The sequence below is a fragment of the Vespula vulgaris genome, chromosome 22 (genome assembly GCF_905475345.1).
Source record: "Vespula vulgaris chromosome 22, iyVesVulg1.1, whole genome shotgun sequence".
In the NCBI taxonomy this organism is placed as follows: domain Eukaryota; kingdom Metazoa; phylum Arthropoda; class Insecta; order Hymenoptera; family Vespidae; genus Vespula; species Vespula vulgaris.
In genome coordinates this window covers 2,489,223-2,512,500 of record NC_066607.1, presented here as the reverse complement: position 1 = coordinate 2,512,500, position 23,278 = coordinate 2,489,223, and the positions used below count along the sequence as shown (strand labels likewise).

Genomic DNA, 23,278 nt, shown 5'->3' with positions numbered 1-23,278 from the left:
GTACGTATATATGTATGTGTGTACATATATAGAAAATAAGAAGGAATAAAATGCGCAGGCGAACATTTTCAAAAGGACGATTTCTTCTGCAAAAAAGAAAAGAGAGAAATAGAAAAAAGGCAGAGAAATAGATAAGATATCTTACCTTTCCTTTCATCCCATGGAAAAACTGTGATCCTACTTTTTTCTTTCCTTTAGTTCTTTTCCTTTTTTCTCTCTGCCATTTTCTTTCTTTCTAACTCTTTTTTTCCTTTTCGTTTTCCTTACTTTTTTAACTCTTGCAACTCCTTTCTTTGCTCCTCTTTCTATCACGTAAAAAAAAGAAAGAGAGAGGGAGATAGATAGAGTTTCGAGAAAAAACTAGAAAATATGTATTCCGACAAACGATTTCCAAAGTCGAAGGTAAAAGGATAGAAGAAAGATCTTCGTTGCAGTAGGATAGAATGGAAAACTTCAAAGTTTTCATGTCGCTTCTTTCTCGTACGCGAATTGAGAAAAAGTTACCAGGAGAGATGTCATTGCTTTTCTTTGAAATAGGACAACGTTAAAAGATATATATTTCGTTTTATACATATTTATATATATACATATAAATTATATTAAATTATGCAGTTATATATATATATTTTTTATACTATTATTAAAATTATTCTTAGTTTTATAATCGTAATTATGTAAGCATATATATATGTATATATATATATATATACAAATGAATAAATAAATATATCTATTCATATATTGTTTCTTATCGATTACATGACAATTTCGTTCTATAATAATAATAGTATTATTACGGTTTCTTATGGGGAATATTTATAAACCCTAATCGCGGTTTCGAATGATCGTAGAACGACGAACGATCACGTGACACACTCTAAAATGCATTCCTACGTTCGTGACATTTAGAATAAACCACAAGGTTACGGTTAGACCGATCGAATAGTTGAAAAAAGTAAAAGAAAAAGAAAGAAAGAAAGAAAAGAAAAACGAGAAATGAAGGTAGACGAAGGGCAAAGTAAACAAAGTTGAAATCGATACACGTAAGTAGGTAAATGTCTATCTAACTGTGAAACTCGAAATGATCAAATTATTTTTTCGAAGTTTCTTTTTCTTTTTATTTTTTGCTAATCATCTAACTTTGTTACACTTTTTATATTGAATATCGAGATTTTCATTTATATATGGAATCATCTAAAGAAACAATTAGATTTTGATAATAATAACTCTACTACTAAATAAAAAAGAAGTGAATAAAGAAATGTAATTTGTATGAAAAAATATTTGTATGAAACAAACAGATATGTCTATTATTATTAATTCAAAGAAGCAATGTATAGAAATATATTTCAATGTATATATATATATAGATCTCTTTCTCTCTTTCTTAAAAAATAATATAATCGAAGTTCCTATATAATTCGATCGTGACCATGACGGTATAAAAAAAAAAAAAAATGAAAAAGAAAAAAGAATTATAAATTCGCGGAATCCTGAAAGCTATTAAACGCATACATATATATATACATATATACATACATACATATATATTATATACATATAGATGAATGAAAAATATAAATTACAAATATAAAGAAACATTGCGTATCAATGTCCGTTACGTTTCTTGCACACACCATGCGTAAAAAGTGCATAACCCCTCGTGCTCGAGGAAACGCATTACCCCCACCAACGTCCGGTTCTCTCACCAATACGAAGTGCATGATGCGATTCACGGTGCAAGCCCCACCGTGTGCAACGACCGTGAATGTCCATTGCTTTCTCTCTCTCTCTCTCTCTCTCTCTCTCTTTCTCTTTCTCTCTCTCTCCATCTCTCTCGCTCCGCCATTGTTGCATCCACCAATCGAGAGCCCGAATAGGAAATCCATTCTGCATATGCACGCACATATCTATTTATTATAATAGTATCTATTGTTAAAGGGAAATGCAATTATTTTTGTACGGAACAAATGGAAATAATTATTAAAGGTATTTTAAAAGACGAAAAAGAAAAAGAAAAAGAAATATATATATACACTGTTTGTATATTATTTTGTCAAAAAAAGAAACAGAAATAATATTAGCGAAACTTTTCAATCCTAATGCATACACAGATTAATACAAATTAATATAGATGCAAATAAACCTAAATTATAATTTGATTATAGTTAAAAAAAAAAAAAAAAAAAAATGAAAAAGAAAAAAAGAAAAGCAGTTAGTAACAATAATCAGATAGATGCACATTGATCGATTATCGTCGATAGATGGTAGATAATAAAGAATAAACCAAAAAAAAAAAAAGCAAAAGAGTTTTCAATATACCTAGCACAATATACATACATACATACATACACACTTAGATAAATAAATATTCTCGTCGCGATCGAAGAACGAAAGAAAGAAAAAAGAAAAAGAAGAAGAAAAAACAGACAAAACAAAATTAGCAGCAGAGATAAAAGAAAGCGTAGGAATGTCGTATTGCAAGAATACAGTAGTACATATAGATAAATGTATTACCCCCCACTCCATAAAACAGAACAGGAAGAGTATCCACCTCCCCACCAGTCGTAGCGTTATCCCCACTACATGTACTGATTGAGGAAAGAAAGAGAGAAGGAAAGAGTACGGCCGTCTATCACACTCTCTCATTTTCTCTCTCTCTCTCTCTCTCTTTCTATCCTTCTTCCTCTCCCATCCCTGACAATCCCCCGCTCGTCGCTATCTCGAGTCGAGCCGATCCAACCCGACCCCCCGCCCCACCAATGAAGTCCACGAATGCACGCGATTCAGCGTTGCACCGATGTGTGCACGGATGAAGAAGAGCGGTGCAACAACGGTGAAAATGGTGGGGATGGAACGCGTTCAGGGGCGGCCTACCCTCATCGTTAATAAGAGAGAAAGAAAGAGACAAACATACGGCGTATCTCTCTCTCTCTTTCTCTCATCTCTCGAGTCTCCGTACCGACCAATCCCAAACGACACGTTGCACGCGATTATCCACGAGCGTGCGTTACGCTCGTGCGCGCGCGCCAAACTGCTTGTACGGAGAAAGAGAGAGAAATAGAGTGCGTATATATATATTTATAGAGAGAGAGAAAGAGAGAGAGAGAGAGAAAAATAGTGGCCTTCCAAAGCAAAACTCCAACATCCTCCTACTCTCCACCTCTAAAAGTTTCCTCCTTTAACCCTCTTCCCCTTCACCCCATCTCCACGATCACCGATCGGACTACTAACGAAGCTACGATTGGTGGATCCGGCAGGAAAAATATTTCCTACCGGACCGCTTTCGTCCGGCTTTTTTTATCCCCTTTGTTCGAAGGAACGCGGAAGAAGCGTTGAATGATTTTCTTGCTTGACAAGTTTTGAAAAATGATGACTAGGTAGGTAGATGTTCGTAAGTACGTATGTACGTATATATGTATGAATGTATATATGTTTGATAATAAAAATCGTGTTTACGGTCTAACTCATCGAACTACTGCGATTCTAATTCTTAGTTGTTAAATGTGTCGGTAAATGCATGTATCTCTACCTTTATCATTTCCTAATAGAATGTACAAACAGAAGTCTCAGTTTTTCAGCAACTTCCGTCGACGAAGTAACGGTAAAGTACATTGTATTATCGAGCGGGTGGTGGTGCAAGAAGAGGGGGTTGGGGGTGGTGGTTTTTACGTACACATATAAGAGTCATTTCGGAATCAGTGGTCGCACGAGTGTGCCGCATATGCATCACGTTTCGAAAGTTGTAGTATTTCTTTGTAAACATTCTGAGAACCCAAAAATGTCCGTGGCAGCCGTTTCTGAAGTTATATCGTGGGAGAGGGTGTGGTGGGGTGGGTTAGAGGAAGAGATAAGTCAGAAAACGTTCGTTGAAAAGTGACCGTTCTATCGGCGTTTACATGTTACAAAAAGATCAAAAACGGTGATTTTTATCAGATTTTTATCGGTTAAACGAAACACAAGATAATATACGATAAATACGAGACAAGCCGACAGTGTGAAAATGAGTTTCGGAATAATTCTGGATTGATTGATCGCTGGACCATCAAAGGATCGAGCTAAGAAACAATGGTAATAGGAAACCAGGAAACGATGCTCAGGAGAACGTAAAATGGCGGAGCACAGTGAAAGATATCTATCTGTTATATTGTCTGAGGAAGAACACCTGGACTAGAAGATATATTCGATCGAGATTGGAACAACAACGTGATACTTAACGACGTAAGCTTATTTTCGTGAACGTAGTGTAATACAACGAACCTGGATCTATCACCATCGATAAAATCTTACTACGAAATGTTGAATACACAACGAAAATGTACGTGTTGGGACTCATAGCATAGCTGATACAACGAACCTGGTCTACCATCATCGATAAAGTTCTTTCTGCGAACTGTTGAATACACAAGAAAAATATACGTTTTTGGGATATATAGTGTACCCAATACAACGGATTTGGCTTACCACCATCAATAAAGTCTTACAGGGGTCTGGTCTGTTGAACACGCAGTAAAGATGCACGTTTGGGGCCGTTTCTCAGAATAGGGATTTGGTAAATTGTACTTGTTTATACAAATACATAGACACACATATACGCATAGATATATACATACGTTTAGAATGTCAAACAAATATATTGAAAATCTAGAAAAAGTTTGTGTTACCATCTGCTGAACGTTCGTTCATTGAGAAAAATGTAGATTGGAATACTACAGTAGTACAATGATTCGAAACATAGGATCAAAGTTTTGTAATTGAGGGAAAATCCCTAGAGAAATCCCCATCGATCAATTGGAATGAAAGTCCGATGTTAATCCCATCGAAAATCTCTGACATATATATGTATATAAAGAGGAAAGTTCATGGGAAAAAAAGTATTAATAGTAATGAAATTAAGGCGAGAATTTCGTTGAATGAAATCGAAGGTTTTTATCAAACGAATAGCATTGTCGATATGACAGGAAGTATGTCAGGGAAATAACAATCGATTATTGATTACATAGTGCCGACTTGATTCACTTGATTCACTTGATTCATATATGTCATGTACCATAATTGCATTTTAGTTTTTATCTCGCAAAAAATGCACACGTGTGTATATTTTAAATTTTGATTGAAAAAAGAAATATATGTATATGGGTTCATCTTTTATGTAATTGCATTTTAGTATTAAATACAAAAATGCATATATGCATATGCTTTAAATTTTGATTACGCATATATTATATAATATACGGTTTTAATTGGACAGATTGTATATAAAATATAAAAGAAAGGAATATATATATATATATATATATATATATAGAGAGAGAGAGAGAGAGAGAGAGAGAAAGTATATATGCGTAGGGGAGGAAGAGAAAGGAGAGAAAAGCCATGGGGAAAGCAAGGGGTGTTGAGTTCCATGGCTGCTAAAGCTGCTTGCGAACGTTTCCTAACATGATACTAGTTCATCGAATTATCGTGTATAAAATATTGAATATTTATTGCCGTTTCAAACTCTCGAAAATGTTCTTCTTTTATTCATTTTTGTTTTATTTTATTTATCTTTTATTTTTTTTTAATATAATTCGAACGGATAATTACGGATAATTAATCCTGTGATATTTATGGTTGCATTATGAAGCTCGAAATCGAATATATTAAATCAAAGGAATATTATAAATTTCATTTGCATTTATTTGATAAATTATTTTAATTAATTAATCGAGAAGATAAGTATTTTGTTTTAAAAATAAATGATTCCGATGTACATGTCCACGAAATATTTTTATCATTATAAATATGTGATATTTTATTATAAATATTGATTATTTATTTGAAGTATTGATTAATAGCATGAAAATTCTCGATGTGTTCTGATAAATCTTAAGAACATGTACTATGTATGTATTTGTCGATCGAATTTTGTAATGATTTAATTCGCTGGTTTGTTAATTATGAAAAAAGATAGAAAGATCTTGAAATTATCATATACTTTGCTTTAAAATCATATTGAAAGTCATATCGTATTTAAAAAAAATCGATTATCTTAAGCCACCAAAAAATATCTAAATCTTTCGCAATCTTTCGTTAGAATGATACGCGAACGATCATTAAATAGAATTTTATCGAAAGAATATCACACATTTATAATAATAATAATAATACTAATAATAATAATTATTATTATTATTATTACTATATATTTTTATTTAGCTATAAGAATTAATGAAATGATCTGAGAGCGATGATCGAGAGATTGACGGAGAAAAAAATTTTTGAAAGAAGTTTGCAAAAAATTTTTGGCAATAAAAAGAAAATTGAATAAAAAAACACATACATAAATATATATATATATGCATATAACTCTGTTGAGATAAAAAAAAATAATTTTTCCGATGCGTTCACGATGGCCATCGCGAATTCGGAGTCGCCATTTATACGCAAGACCCTTTTGCCAAGACTGGTGCTCGAAGCTGCCCCTCCAGTTAGCATATGTACACGTACTATAATACTACATACATACGTACACGTACTGCCGTGCATGAGTCCATCTATACGAACCCGTACTTATGGTGTCCGCCATTTGCAAAACCGTGCCCCAATTATAGAATGTCATTGCATAAATGTTTAAGTAAATATTAAACAAGGTTTCTATAAAATAAAAAAAGTATTCATTAAAGACTTATCGTGATGAAAGGAAAGGAAAGAAAAAGAAAAGACAAAAAAAAATTAGAATTAGGTTCGTAAAGAAAAGGTGTTACGAAAGATTGATAAAAAGATAGATCGTTTTAATCATCAATATCGTGGGCCCTCCATAAAAAATTATTTTTCTCTTTCACATTGATTTCATTTTTATTTATAAAGAAAAAAAATGTATTCGTTCGTCCGTTTATGTGGTCTTTCTAATAAAGACGGATAATTAAATCATTAGAATATACCAATGTTTTTTAGAATGAATTAGATATTTTTTCATTGAGAGATAGATTGTTAATAATAATAAGAAAAAGAAGAAGGTCAAAAAAAGGAGAATGATAGGATCCCATCAGGAATTTCATTCATATCTTGTATCAAGTCATAATCGTATCAACGTTTAAAAAATCGAAACATATATTACTATCTAAATTATTATTATTATTTTAATCCGTATTAAAAAATAATATCATTATTATTATTATTTCAATTCACAATGTATTCGAATAAAAAATAAATTCTTGACGTTTTTTTTTTTTTTTTTTTACTTAAAAATCAAGAACATGTAATCCATGATAGATATACGTATGTATCTATTGCTTGGTTCGTTCGTGTAAACGCATTAAAATTTCAATTGACTTTTAAAGAGAAGAGAAAAGAGAGAGGACAAGTATTAGGAGGACGATGTATTAGAAGTTACGATAGTTAAGAATGATATTATACATACATATATATTTATCCTTTCGCACTATGGCGTCTTTTAATAAAAGGTGAAACAAAAACGACGAGAAACTGCAACGATCCGTGCAACAACAGTGTTAAGTAATAAAATTTTCAAAAGGAAGAGAGTAAAGGAGATAGAAAGAAAGAGAGAGAGAGAAAGATATATAGATAGATAGCTAGATAGTAAAAGAGAGAGAAAGAGAGAGAGAGAGAGGAACTGCTTTACCAGGTAGAAGAGGTAGTAATAAGAGGGCTTACCTCTTAAAGTAAGTAAGTACCTACCTACTTTTAAGCGATAGGCAAAGGTACATAGGTACATCCGACCACAGAAAAGGACGAAACAAAAAAAAAAGAAAAAGGAAAGAAAGAAAGAAAGAAAAGTGAGAAGGAAAGAGAAAGAGAGAGAGAGTGAGTAAGACAGAGAGAGAGAGAGAGAGACCTCAAAGGGACTCAGAACAGCCCTTGAATATTGTCATCGCGGGATCCATCCGTGAGATCCGCTCCTTTTGTGAGCCGCCAACTTTTTTTTCTTACGATTTCACGGCGACATAATGGATTCCCCGATCCTTTGGATGCGCTCGTTACCACGGCATTCGTAACGGCTGCAGCTGTCCTATACCTAAGCTAGGAGAGCAACTAGAATATATATATATATATATGTATATGTATATGTATATGTGTATGTATGTATATATATATGTTCGATGCCGTTAATCCGCGCGAATGAGAAAATTGGTAATGGCAAAAAAATAAGCAAAAAAAGTATATATATATATATATATATATATTATAAAAAAATTAAAGAAAAAAAGACGGGATGAAGAGAGGAATTAGAGGGGCGAAGGGTGTAGAAAAAGAGTGGAACTCTCGGAGCAAAAAAAAATGTACGAAATAAAAGGGATGAGACGAACGGAAGAGACAGGGAAGGTGGTACTATCGGGATCGTAAAAAAAAGACAATAGGAATAAAAAAAAAGGAAATAGAAAAAATATAAGGTGAACGAGAGAGAGAGGGATAAATATCGGGATCGACGGTAGAAAAAAGAAATAACTAAATAAAAAAAGGAAGGAAAGAAAAGACACGGAACCAAAGAAGAAACTAAAGAAGGATAAAACGAAATGAAATAAAAAAAGATATATATATATATATAAAATAAAATGAAATAAAATAGAATGGAAGAGAAGGGTAAAAGAGAAAAAAGAGAAAAGGTTTAATGCTCATGGGGAGGGGAGTGGGTGGTTTGGGAAAGGAGGAAGGAGGAAAGAGGATGAGAGACGATTATTCAGCGTCTCTTAGAATGCGAGTCGAAGTCGAAACGTACGAAAAGACATTGCGACTTGTTCGAGCGAATACGAGACGAGCTTATCTATAGATATCTATTATATCTACGAGTTGTTGAAGTATCGCGACTCATCGCGATAAAAAAGTATGAAAGGAGACGAAAAATGTGGTAGGATACAACCGACGTCGGGAAGTTGGATGAGACGTTCTTGTTTTTCGAAGGAAAAAGAAAGAAAGTAAAATAAAATAAAATAGAAAAAGAAAAAAAATTGTTCCCACCATCGTGTTACGCAGGACATTTCACTTATTACGATTAGGTTTACGAAAACACTTTCATGGAGAATTTATTTTTTTCTCTTTTTTCTTTCTATGACAGATAATAAATCAAATACATGTATATATGTGTGTATGTATGATACGTAAAGTATGATAAGAATACATTAGCTAATTTTTATGTATATATATATATATATATATTATGTTTATTTTGAGAGATTTAGTTGCACAAAACTTGCATTAGAATAACGTATCGTGCACATAGATTCTTTTTGATTATACAGTGAAAATGTATGTAAACGAAATTAAACTCTAGGAAAGCGATTATATTAAAAATTGTCAATTTACAAGGACAACGTCAGGTGATATTACTCTAACATGCAATAAGAGAAAAAATATGAATTTCTTGGATTAAATATGTATAGCTTAGAACGTCTTACGATCCAAACAATTTGAAAAATAAATAAAAATACTGCGTATCCGTAGGATGTTTAGAAATATTTCCGATTGAAGGAAGAGATTACGGAAATGAATTGTAAGATTAGAATTAAAAGAAGTAATAGAAATAGAACCGTGCGAGCCGACGGCTCGTCTAACGACCTATTCTCGACTAGTCGTATTTCATCTGATTATTCGTATGTATATACGATGTGTATATATATGTATTAATGTATACATATGTATATATATTAGATTGACCAATAAGTAATGTCAATAATAAAAATTTCATTATATTTTATATCTAACTATTATATATTACAAGATATATCTCTATTCAATATACAAATACTATATTACACAATATACTACTAGTCTTAATTAGATACAAAATATCGCTAATATCGATCAAGTGAATTATAGATCAAGCCAATATCACAATAGTAGACAGAAAGTAAAACAATACTATATTACGTAGTACAGCGTAATCTCATTTATTTAGATATAAAATATCGCAAAAAGATTGACGTTAATTAGAAACCGAACTAATACCATACTAATAGACAAAAAGAGAAACAATACTGTATTACGTGATACAGAAGAATCTTATTTATCAAGATATAAAATACCGCAAATTCCGACATTGCTTTATATTGGCCAACCCGATATATATATACACACACACACACACACATATACCTATGTACGTACGTGTTTCACGTACATAAGTCGCACGATTTATTGCTTAGTATTTCCTGCAGTCGAAATGGAAGGCAATGGTGGGCACGAACGTGGTCTGGGCCCATCGGGAATATTTTTCTAGGCCTGCGCATGGCCTAGAGAACGCTAGAGAAATAGACACGTACACATACACGTACACGAAAGAGAGAGAAAGAGAAAGACAGAGAAAGACAGAGGAAAGGTCCGGGCAATGCCAGCTGCGCTACCGTAACATAACGAGGCCTAAACGCAGGCGCCTACTACCAATAGGAGCCAACTGTTCATTAGTCTGTTGGTACAGGCTGTTCAAAACGGTCTCTTCGAGAAAGAACGGTCTGCGAGGGTGTAGAAGACGATTGAGAGGGGAGAGCCTTCTCGAGAGCCTTATTTTCTACTCGGATCGATACTATCGATGGAAAAATCAGAGAGAGAGAGAAAGAGAGAGAGGGAGAGATGAAAAAGTTCGTGAAAAATCATCTCGACTTTCTTCAGTTTCTTAACTTATCGCTATTAGAGATTAATATATATATATATATATGTATTTCTAAGGTTACTTAGAAATTATCGTTTAATATATTATTTACGATAGTAAACGATATCGTGTAATGTGGGACCAAGATAATGCCAGATCATTTTTCTTTTTCTTTTTCTTTCTTTCTTTCTTTCTTTCTTCTTCTTTCTTTTTTTTTTTTGAATATCTTCAAAATATATGTATATGTATGTATTTGTGTATGTACGTATCGTTTAAAGATTACGATATTTGATCGTTAAACGTTTGGAAAGTTTTCCATTAATTGCTATAGATATCGTTATTGAGAATGTCGAAATACGAAGTCGAAGATAATTGTTCTATCGTTCGGATAACATTTGAAATAATTTATCCAAAACTTTTCGTATTCGATTTTTTAATATTTTCGAACGCCGAGCGAGATAGAAGATATCGTTTTATAGAATAAAGATTTGAGAAAAATGTTGACACGAGTTTGTTCGTTCGAAATGAATCGTAACGAAATCTAATAGGTAGCCATTATTGTTATCGTTACACGCCTAAACGTCTTCTTCTTCTTCTTCTTCTTCTTCTTCTTCTTCCTCCTTTTTTTCTTTTTCTTTTTCTTTTTCTTTTTCTTCCTCTTTCTCTTTCACGGAAATGAAACGCTAGCGACAGACGCGAAACGATATTTCGCGAGATGCGAAAGCTTTTATACAAAACTCACGATTGCTGAGTTGGCAAGTAAGATCTCTCCTAAATTCTAACTTACCGACCGACCTAGTTCCTAGCCGGTAATTTGTTCTAAACGCAGAACGACGACGACGACGACGACGACGACGATGACTACGAACGATCGATTATTCTAATCGCCATAGAAAATCGTCATAGAGTAAAATTGCGAATAATCTATTTTGTTATATCTACCATTTTTTATTGCAAAATAAAAAGGTACGAATAATAATTCGCTAATTAATTTTTGATTAAAAAATCTTGTTGTTAAAGAAACGTTTAGAAACGGTGGTAGTATGTTTTTCGAAGATTTTTTGCAATTTCATAAAAAAAGAAAAAGAAAATGTCGCATTACACATGTATATATATATATATATATATGAAAAAAATAGAATAGTCTCGTCGACGAACTCTATTCTAACCACGTTTTTTTAATTTAAAGAATGGAACCGTTCATTTTATCGTTCGACAAAAATTCTCCGTTTCGAAAAAGAACTCCGTTACAAGAACATGTATATGAATGAAATCTTTGCGACATATCGAGCGAGAAAAAGCAAATTAAAAAAAAAAAAAAAGAAATAATAAACTAGTTCGCGATTAGACGTCAGTTTGAAATACTCGATCAAAATAATTTTTCTATGGTGTTTGAGAGAACGCCGTTCGTTCTTATTTTCTCTTTCCTCCTTTTTTTCTTTACCCTTACATTTTCTCTTGGACTCGTATCTCCCTTATTAATATGAAATATCTTTCATTGAAAAAAAAAGAAAGAAAAAAGAAAAGAAAAAAAGAAGGATGAAAGAAAGAAAAAAGAAAAAGAAAAATATTCGAAGGGGGTTCTAAGCACGGACGACGGCCGCGTTTTTCTCTTGACTCCTCGTGGCCAGAAAAAACCCACAGCCGAATGATCGTGAAAGAATATTGTACCTTCGTGTCAATCCACGTGGAATGACAATGAACGAACGTCGAACCGTCTACCAAATCCACGGACCGAAAGAAAATCTTTCCAATTCTCTCCTACGTTGTCTGGAACTTTTCACTTTCTTTTATTTCCTCGAGCGAGTACTTACGCTCGAGCGATGAACCACCGTATCGCGGGTTTATAATCGAAAGAATCGATGTCCCATCGTGAGAAGGGCCTATTCGAACGAAAAGAAAAAAAAGAGAGAATAAGAGAGAGAGAGATGACGGATCTTCGAAAGAAAATAAGAATAAGACAAAAAAAAAGAACGATCGTTTCTTCTCGTATCGAAATCGTCATTCCTGAGATTAGAATTAAAAAAAATAGAGAGATGGAGAGAGAGAGAGAGAGAGAGAGAGAGAGAGAGAGACACACACACAATGAGAAAGTTATCGTGAGAAGATAAAAAATAGAAAGAAAAAGAAATAACGAATCTGTAAAAATGAAAGAACGGACAAAAAAGTTATAAGAAAGAGGCGAGATCCATTCGAACGAAGATAAATAAAAAAAATGGAAAAAAAAGGGGTAACGAATCTGTAAAACAACAACAACAACGACAAAAAAAGACAAGAATAAGGAAAGAAACGATGATCGTTTCCTTGTATCGTAATCATAATTTCGGAGATTAGAATTACAAAAAAAAGAGAGAGAGAGAGAGAGAGACAATGAGAGAATTCTATCGTGAGAAGAAGGGTCCGTTTGAACGAAGATAAAAAAAAAATAGAAAAGAGAAGAAAAAAAATAACGCATCTGTAAAAAAGGAAAAGAAAAAGAGAAAGGAAAAAATTTTGGAAATAAAAAGAACGATGATCGTTTCCTTGTATCGAAATCGTAATTTCGTAGATTAGAATTAAGAAGAAAGAATGAGAGTGAGAAAGGGAGAGAGAGAGAGAGAGAGAGAGAAACTCGGAAGATGACGTTATCGAAAATTTAACAAAAAAAAATTGGCCTAATCGACGATAACACAAGTCGCTGTCGAAAGCGCGAAACGAAATAGATACCTAATCGTAACTAAAAATATCGTCGTACGTTATCGCATTGAATTATGTTTCCTATTTTCACGTTTTACCGTATTCCTGTTAAAAAGATAATATCTCGACGTTAAAATGACAATAATAATTAAAAAAAAAAAAAAGAAACAGAAGAAAGAAGCTTTCGTTCCGAGCTTTCTCCATTCGTACGGTCATCGAAAAGATCCCTATCGTAATAATAAATCTGTTTTTTTTTTTTTTATTCCTTTCTCATTTTTTCTTCCTCGCAAAATAACTGTTAACGATTCCATACGAGCGTAATTAGATTTTATATCTTTTGTTCGATTTGTTCTTTTGCTCTTTTTTCTTCTTGATCAAAAATAAATGTTAAATTCCATGGAAATGTAATTAGATTTTATTTTTTTTCTCTCCCTTGTTCTCTCTCTCTCTCTCTCTCTCTCTCTCTCTTCCGTTTATTTGTTTGTTCGTATTTTCTTTTTTTTTTCTCTTTAATTTACTACCAACAAACACTTTGCTTCGATAAAAAATGTAATTACGCTCCATCTTTTCGTTCTTTCCTTTTTTTTTCTTCTTTCCCTTTCTCTTTCTTTTAAACATTGAAAGGGATTTCCGATATATGGCGTATAATAGAATAAATAATAAGGATTTATGGAGGATGAAAGAGAGAAAAAAAGAATAGAAAAAATGTCGTACGAGTAACGAACAACATCGAGAGAATCTTCGACGAGTTGAATTTTCACAAGAATTCGTACAATGACTTGGGAATAAAAGTAGTCGAGCTAGAAGTACATACGTACATATATACATACATACATAAATATATACATAAATACATACGTTCGTACGTACACATGTATATATCTATGCATGCATGTATTCTGGAACGGGTCTCTACTATTTCTTGGACGAGTTCGAGAGCGTGTGTATAATATCCTAAAGGCTAAATTTCCTTTCCATACGTTTCTAAGGACGCCCCCATTAAACGGTGGACAGGGGTAATCGAATAGTTCTAAGCTACACACGGAGGGTCGTGGAATAGGCGTTCTAAAATTGGGAGGGGTACATAGGGGAACGCGAAAACCGGATGGCACGTTGGAAGTATACTCAACTATATATTTCGAATCGTTCTCTACCATTTTCGAACGTACCTAACTAAAACAATTTTTTTTTCCTTTCTTTCTTTATTTATTTATTTCTTTCTTTCTTCTCTCTTTTATTATGATTATTATAATAATAATAATTATTATTATTAACAACGTTATCTAAAATAATCTAAAATAATGATATGTTTAAAATGAAAACGAGAACGCGAGATAGTACGAACGAATTGGAATAACTTTTCTCCATTTCTTTTTTTTCTTTTTCTTTTTTTTGCGATAAAAAACTTAGGAGCGATCGAAATTATTGTATATGAAATATTTAAACGATCGAATAATCAAATCTTTTATCAAAGTTCTAAAAAAGTAGAACGCGATATATAACGATAAAATAATCGAAATTATTCTACATTAACGAAATAAAATAAATCAATAATCGAACGAATTATATACACGAAAGGAAAGTTGAGCTGGAATAACATCGAATTTAAAATAATTTCTACGAGTTAACGAAAACAATCTCTAAACTGCTAAACACCGCGAACTAATCCCACAACGAATAGTTTCGTAACTAGTACCTACGCAATAACGTTGGTCTTAAAATAAACGTAAAAAAGGGGGAACAAAAAGAAAGAAAAAAACGTTCAAGGACGTGGCTAATTAAGGAAGAAGAATTTATTAGTTGCGTTCGATTTGATCGATAAACGGAGGGGCAGGTGAATAAAAACAAGATGGACGCGGTTTCTTCTTTTTGCTTCTTTTTCTTTCTCTCTTTCCCTCTCTCTCTCTCTCTCTCTCTTTCTCTCTTTCTTGTGCTCTTACTAGAAGCACCCTGACCCTGGGTACGTGGGCAGCTGTCTCACTCTACCCCTTTGTAGGTACCGTACTATATACTACACGCGGATTTGTCTATCCTTTGTGCGTATCGTTCAGCGGTATCACAAGGACACACCAAAAATTCGAAGAAATATATATTCGACGTATATATATATATGTATGTATGTATGTGTATATATATATATATAATTGTTAACAAAAATATAATCTTTTGTATAAAAAAAAATAAAAGTATTTAATGGATCATATACATACATCGCCTAGCATCGACTAGATAAAATTATAATCGAGATTAGAAAAAAAAGGAGATTCAAAAAGTGTATTCGCGTATTACACGAAATAGACGAACGCAGGGGTCTAACAAAAAAAAAAAAGAAAGAAAAAAGAAAAGAAAAGAAAAGAAAGAAAAGAGAAGAAAGGAAAGAAAGAAAGAAAGAAAGAAAGAAAGAAAGAAAAGAAAAGAAAAGAAAAGAAAGAAAGAAAGAAAGAGAAAGAAAAAAAGTAAAAGGAATCTAAAATCTATTCCCCTATGTCTCCTCGTCTATTCAGGAAAAGCGGTCGCTACCATGCCATGGGAATATAGTAAGTGAAAAGAGTTGAAACGACTCTCGAGATCCTTGTCAAGTTCGTAAGAAAGGACAACGGTAACAGAAGCAGCTAGCAGCAAGTAGCTAGCAGCAACTATAGCTAGCCAGCAACTAGCTCGTAGCTAGTAGCGAGCTAGTGGCAATAATAATAGTAGCAGTATGTTTTCTCTTGCAAAGGGAGTTCGAGTGTGTTAACACCGAACAATGTACGAGGAAGATAGAAAAATGGAGGAAGGAAGGAAGGAAGGAAGGAAGGAAGGAAGGAAGGAAGGAAGGAAGGATGAAACGAGGACGAATGGAAGACGTCGTTGAAAACGTTGTTCGCCAAAAACACCCGGTAGATTCCTGCAGAGGTCCAATGCTCGCAACGGGCAAAGAAAGATAGAAAGAGAGACAGAGATAGATAGATATATAGAGAAAGAGAGAGAGAGATGGAAAGAAGGCGTGCGTGTGCGCGCGCGCGAGTACGCTTACGCATAAGCACGTGATCACGTGCAGCTTCGCTCGATCCCGCGCGCGCGCTCATCTACGCACTCACGCACTCACGTACGTACTCACGTACGTACTCACGCATTCACGCGCTATGCAGGAACGTGAAAGAAGAAGAGAAGAAGAAGAAGATGAAGAAGAAGAAGAAGAAGAAGAAGAAAGAGAAGAGAAGGAAGAAGAAGACGAGGAGGAGGAGGAGGAAGAAATAGAAAAAAAAGCGACGTGGACGTGCGTTAGAAAAAGAGAGAGAGAGAGAGAGAGGAATAATATGCGAGCGAACGAGCGAGCGAGCGAGCAAGCGAACGAGCGAGCAAGCGAGCGAACGAACGGAGCGCGCTCGGCTTGGCTGAGAAAACCGACGTGCGAAAATCGACCAATCGGAAACAGAGGCGGGAGTCGGTGGGGCACCCACGTGGCGTCTGTCCGGCCAATAAGAGCACGATCATTCGCGTATTTCGAGTTGGTTTTCTGGCTCGGTCTTCTTTGCGCGATATAGAAAGAGAGAGAGAGAGAGAGAGAGAAAGAAGGAATGAAAGAGGGTAAGAGGGAGAGGGAAAGAGAGAAGGACGGTCTCGTTGAAGACGAGAGGAGAAGAGGGGAAGGAGCGGAGGAACGAACGAGAATCTGCACGATGGTACGAGAGAGAGAGAGAGAGAGAGAGAGAACGCGAGGAGAGATTAGAGAGCCTTGCTAACTGGCAAAAGAGAGAAAGAGAGAGAGAGAGAGAGAGGCTACGAAAAAACGAGTTTGCATCGCATCGCAGAAGTCGTGGTCTCTTCTAGCGTCAAAGAGAGGAGAGCTTGGAAGGAAGGTGCTTCGTGTCGCAAGGAGAGAGAGAGAGAGAGAGGAGAGGGAGAAAAGAGAGAGAGGGAAAGAAAGAAAGAAAAAGAGAGAGAGAGAAAGAGTGAAAAGAAAGAAAGAAAAAGAAAGAGAGAAGAAAGAGAGAGAGAGAGAGAGAGAAGGAAAGAGAGAAAGAAAGAAAGAAAGAAAGAAAGAAAGAAGAGAGAGAGAGGAGAATCTTCTGGACACACACCGTGAGTCGTCGAGAGAGCGGTCAGCGTGCCCGTACCTTAACCTCAAAAAAGGTAGAGAGCTGTTTCTGCGAAGACCGATTCCGACGTCGTCGTGGCTCCTTCTCCGTCTTCTTCTTTTCGGCTTTTCGTCGGGCTTGGACATACGCGCGAATTTTCTCTCCGTCATAACACTCACGGACTTTCCATCGAGCAGAGAATACCTCTACATACGTACACACATACATCATACATACATCATACATACATCATACATACATCATACGCACATACATACGTACATACATAGATACTTATAGATACGTAACAGACGAACCGACACAACAAACAGAGAAAGACAGATTCCGAGATTCGGACATTTAGTAGACGAACGGACAGACGGTCGATCGGTCGATAGGTCGGTCGATCAATCGAACGGACGGACAAACGGTCGAACGGCACACGGAGATACACGCACGCACACGTGTATCTTACGGTTCGAGACCGCGTTCGAATCTTCTTCTGTCTCTTTTGAATCGCGCTTGGTGAAAGAAAGGAAAGATTTAAGAAGAAGACAAAGTCGAAGAAACAGTTCGGGAAATTCATCGGTGGAGCGAGCGGAGTTAACTTGGAAGGCGCTGCGAAGAGAGAAGGAAATAAAGAAGGAACGACGAACGAAGAAGGAGGAAGGAAGAAGAATAAGGAATAAAACAAGAGAATCTCGGCTAACCGACTCCTTGCTCCGATATACATACGTAATAGAGTAAGAAGAAACAAAACAGCAAAAAAAAGAGAGAGAGAAACGCACGGGGCAACAAGAAAAAAGAAGAGTCTTTCTTTCGATATAAATACGATATATATATATACACACACATACACGCATATATATATATATATAAAAATAACAATTTCAGGAGAGGATCGAAAATCATCCGGGGGAATATTCGTTCGGAAAGAAATCCATCGTCGAATCGTTAAAACGCGTCGGCTTCTTTAACATACTTCCTCTTTCGCATTTCGTATTTGCAGTGTACAGAAGATAAAGAAAAAAAGAAAAAAAAAGAAAGAAAATAAAAAGACAGAGAGAGAGAGAGAGAGAGAATTTTAGACGACAACGTGTGGAATATTAGACGTGCGGGGACGGCAATACGCGAGATCGGCCCTAAATCGCGAGAGGAGAAAATCGTGCGTATCGGAGAAGAGAGCAAAAGAAAGAGACAGAGCAGCTAGAAGAAGAAGAAGAAGAAGAAGAAGAAAAAGAAAAAGAAAAAGAAAAAGGAAAAGAAGAAACAGAAGGAGGAGAAGGAGAAAGAGGAAAGGAGAAAAAAAAAGAAGAAAGATAGAGAAGCTCGAAGCAGCGAGGGAAGGAGTAGGAGAGAAGCGAGAGCGAGAGAGAGAGAGAGAGAGAGAAAGAAAGAAAGAGAGAGAAAGATAGATAGAGATAGATAGAGAAAGAGAGAAAGAGAGAGAGAGATAAGAGTAGCAGACGCACGAAGTTAGCGCGCCCTCGCGTCGGTTTTCTCGCCGTTTATCCGAAATACGAATATCGTGGTGTCCGGCAATATTCGTTGTCGTTGTCGTTGTCGTCGTTGTCGTCGTCGTCGTCGTTGTCGTTCGCGAGTTTTTCATCTTAATACGTGGCCGAGTCTTCTTCTCCTTCTTCGCTTCGTGAAAAGAAAAAAGAAAAAAGAAAAGAAGAGTAAAGAGAGAGAAACAGAGAGAGAGAGAGAGAGAGAGAGAGAGAGAGAGAGAAAAGCAAGCGAAGAAATAAAAAAGCGTATCCAGGCCCGGCTTCGTCTCCGTGTCCTCCTACGCTTTCACGCGTCGTAGTTGTCGTTGATCGTCATCGTCGTTGATCGTCGTCGTTGATCGTCGTCGTTCATCGTCGTCGTTGATCGTCGTCGTCGTCGTCGTCGATCTGTTGTCCGCGCGCCGCCTATCGCGAAATTCGTGCTCCTCCTCTCCTCGATCACGATAATTCACGAACTCGTCGTTCTCTCCTCGTCATCTCATCGTCGTCATCGTCGCCGTCATCTTCGTCATCGTCAACGTCCTCGTATATCGTACACATACCGTTCTTGTCTCGTTGTCGACGTTACGTCTCACGACGATCCGATTTCTCCACGTTCACGAGGATAATTCTCTCTTTTTTTTTTTAACCATCAACGTAATTGATCATATATATATATATACACATATATATATATATAGGCGTATCGTACGAAAATCGATCGTACGTGTATAATACGCGATCGAGAAACGAGAGAAGAAAGAATTACTAGTACGTTGATAATTATCGGAATTCGGAAATTAAGTTCGATCGTCGGGAGTTCGGGCCTTCGTTAAAAGTTTTCGAAGGCAGCTAGCTACTACAGAGAAGAGCAAGAGGAAGAAGTAGAAAAAAGGAAGAAAGAAGAAGGAAAAAAGAAAGGAACAAAATCATGTCGAAACTCTACGTCGGCAATCTATCCTCGGAATGCAACGAGAACGCCTTAAGGCAATTGTTCCAGGATCACAATTTATCCTGCACGACGATCCTGGTTAAGCGTGGTGGTTACGCTTTCGTCGACTGCGCCGACCAATCCACCGCCGATCGTGCGATCGACAAACTTAACGGTGAGTTCGTAATGATGGCTACGCTTTTTTTATTCAGCTTTTTCTTAAAAAAAAAAAAAGAAAAAAGAAAAAAGAAAAAAATGCCGCTTTTTTACGCGGGCGATATTAATAAAAAATAGAAATATTAATAATAATTTATAAGAGCTTTTATCGCAATGCCACTAATATATATATGTACGTTGTCTATATATGTGTGTGTATGTATATATGCTTTTTCTCTCTTCGCAAATACTTCGCAACGGATTCCCACAAGAGAGATTCTTATTTCATCCTATGGAGAGATAGAGAGAGAAAGATAGAGAGAGAGAGAGAAAGAGAGAGAGAGAGAGGCTGGGACAAATGCGCGCGAGCGCGCGTGACACACGTACGCACTCGATCACTACCGACCAAGGGATTTTTTGACGTGTTCCTTGACGATTCATCACTGGGAGAAAGAGAGACAGAGTCATCGGAGAAAGAAGAACGCTTTTGAGATTTTTGTGCTATTTGTTTATTTATTTATTTATTTATTTATTTTTTTTTTAGCCTTTTTTAACCTCATTTTTTTAGCTCATGCTTTTCCTATGCTTTATTAAATATCTATATATGTTATATATATATATATAAAAAAATACCGAAGACAAATGCTTTTCTAAACCCTGCTTAACACCCAAATGCTTTCCCAAATTACCTTCATCGTACTTAACATAGCTCATGCTTTTTGCTTTGGATTGATTACAATTGTAAGTATTACAAAGAATGGAATGAAACACGCGTCGTCGTTAAAAACGTCTTTCTCGTAGAATCGAGAGCATTCGATGGCCTCCGATCGGGGATCCCGTTTTTGCGCGGGAAGATTTTTACTCTTATCTGAACGTATGAATCGTTGCTTGCTTAGTCGACGACGACGACGACGACGACGTGTGTTTCTTCTCGTTTGCCACGCTTGTGCTTGCTTTTTCGCGTGTAAAATAAATTATACATCTATCTATCTATCTATCTATCTATCTATCTATCTATCTATCTATCTATCTATCTATATATTTATTTGTATTCATATTTATATTTTATAATATACATATCAATCGTTCGTTCTTTAGATTTCGTAAATCTTTTTTTTTTTATCAAGTTATTTCGCCATTAGTAAAATATCTCAATTATTCAGGTCAAAACGAATAGCGTAGGCGAATTAGATTCTTTCACGTATGCGTCCTTTCGATAGTATCTATCTATCTATCTATGTATATATATATATATATATATATACTTACATAGTTACGTTCGTGTAACATACCTATATCGACGAAACGCGATGAAACACGTGTCGATTCTACCGTACACGTTCTGTCGATTGATGAGACACGGTCGATGAACTCTCGACGACACTTTTCGATCGTCTCGAACGATCGGAGATCAAAGCGATCAAGAAAGAGAGGAAAAAAAGAAAGAAAAAAAAAAGCAAGCGCGCCTGCCTGAGTTTAGCTTATCTTTCGTACGGCTAATTGGAATGGACGAACTACGAAAGAGTTGAATTTAATCTTATCGTTCGGTAAAGGCTTATTACGAATTTTTATAACTCTCTTATTTATCCATCGACGAGAAAACGTTTCGTTGTTTCTTTCCTTCTTTCTTTTTTTTTTCCTTTCTTTCTTTCTTTCTTTTCTTCTTTCTTTCTTTCTTCTTTTTCTTCTCTCTGTCAAGAAGAAAAGAAATATATACGCATGTGTATAGATGTATGTATATAGGCGTGTATATAGGGATACGTTTATCCGTTAGTTCGTAGTACGGTTGAGTCGCTCGGTTGAGTCGTCTATCATCGGAGTCGATCAGATTTCAAGCGCGGTTAACAGGATCTAAGCGTAGATTTTATTTGAGAACCACTGCTCGCGACTTCCGAGACGCTTCCGTCGAAAAAACTTGTATCTTCGTTCTCGCACCGGATATATATATATATGCATATATATATGTATGTATGTAGGTATATTTCGACATTAGATCCGACTCGTAACACACGCATATATATATATATATATATGTATATGTATATATATATTTATAGATTATTCTACGAAAGGACAGAAATAATCGACGGAATAAAACAATATATATAAATCGGTCAATATCTATCTATATATCCATACGTGCATACGTAAACGTATACAAATAATTCAATCATAGATTCGTTCGTATAAAGAAAGAATTTCTTTCTTTCTTTTTCTCATTTGGTATCGTTTCTTTCGGAAGAGCGGCTGCGCGTTAGATTCAGCTCCTCGTGTCGAGCATGGAAAAACATCCACGTGATGAGGTGCGCGCGCATCATCAAGATGGCGGCGACCGTGCCGGCAACTATGCCGGCAAGAATGATCACGCGTACCCAACTGCTCGCAGATAAGTTCCTGATAATCGTTTACGTTGCATGCTCGTTCATCGATAAAGAGAGAAAGAGAGAGACGGAGATAGGCAGATAGACCGAAAGAAAGAAAGAACGTGAAATAAGCAGAAACAGAAACGGAGAAGGACAACGAATAATCGAATAACGCATTTTACCGAAACTTTTTCGTCCGTACATTATATTTCCTCTATAAATTCGTATCTGCTCGAAACGTACACGTATACGACAAACATACATTATACACACACACATATACATATAACATCTTTTTATTCCTTTTTCGTATAAATATCGTATTAAAGTTCGATACAGCGAACGACGTTAGTTTCGAAACGTTTTCTTTTCTTCTCTTTTTATTTCTTATAATCGTTCCTCAATAAGAATTTAGATCTAGACTTACACGTACGATATATATATACAACGCACGGCTATGCTATTCTCCCGCCAAAAAAAACGTGGTCAAGGTCGCCCGTCGCGTATAGGTGTGACGCATGGGTTCGAAAAGCCCCACTACCACCACCACCACCATCACCACTACTATTACTATTACTACTACTACTACTACTACTACTACTACTACTACTACTACTTCTACTACTACTTCTACTACTACTACTTCTACTACTACTACTACTATCGTAGCTATCGCCATAGCCACCGCCGCCTCCGCGACGAGCTCGAAATTTACTTCGTGGGATACCGTCGACCTCGTCTTTCCACTCCCTCGCTCTCCCCCACACCCCTCACCCTTCACCCCTCACCCCCGCCCCCACACACATTCTCCCACCCTTTTCGACTACTTCTACCAGCCGACTGACTCGTTGCGAACCGCCGAAATCGGTTAGTCACTCTTCTTTCTGTGATCGCGTATCCGCGTATCTCTTTCTCTCTCTCTTTCTCTCTTTCTCTTTCTGTTTCTCTATACACTCTGTGACTTTGAATTATAAATAATTCTTTCTCGATTCGTCTGGTAAATTGGCACAGAAATA

At 35.8% G+C, this 23,278-nt stretch overlaps 1 protein-coding gene across 2 annotated transcripts in view; it reads left to right on the top strand.

The window, feature by feature from the left end:
- The first annotated feature begins 17,634 nt into the window (after positions 1-17,634).
- The window catches only part of LOC127071556 (insulin-like growth factor 2 mRNA-binding protein 1), a 120,664-nt gene continuing 115,020 nt past the window's right edge, over positions 17,635-23,278 (top strand). For both annotated transcript variants that reach the window (XM_051010960.1, XM_051010959.1), the window contains exon 1: positions 17,635-19,918. In XM_051010960.1, coding sequence (XP_050866917.1) covers positions 19,744-19,918 — 175 coding nt within the window. In that variant the 5' untranslated portion in view covers positions 17,635-19,743. The remainder of the gene's footprint in view (positions 19,919-23,278) is intronic.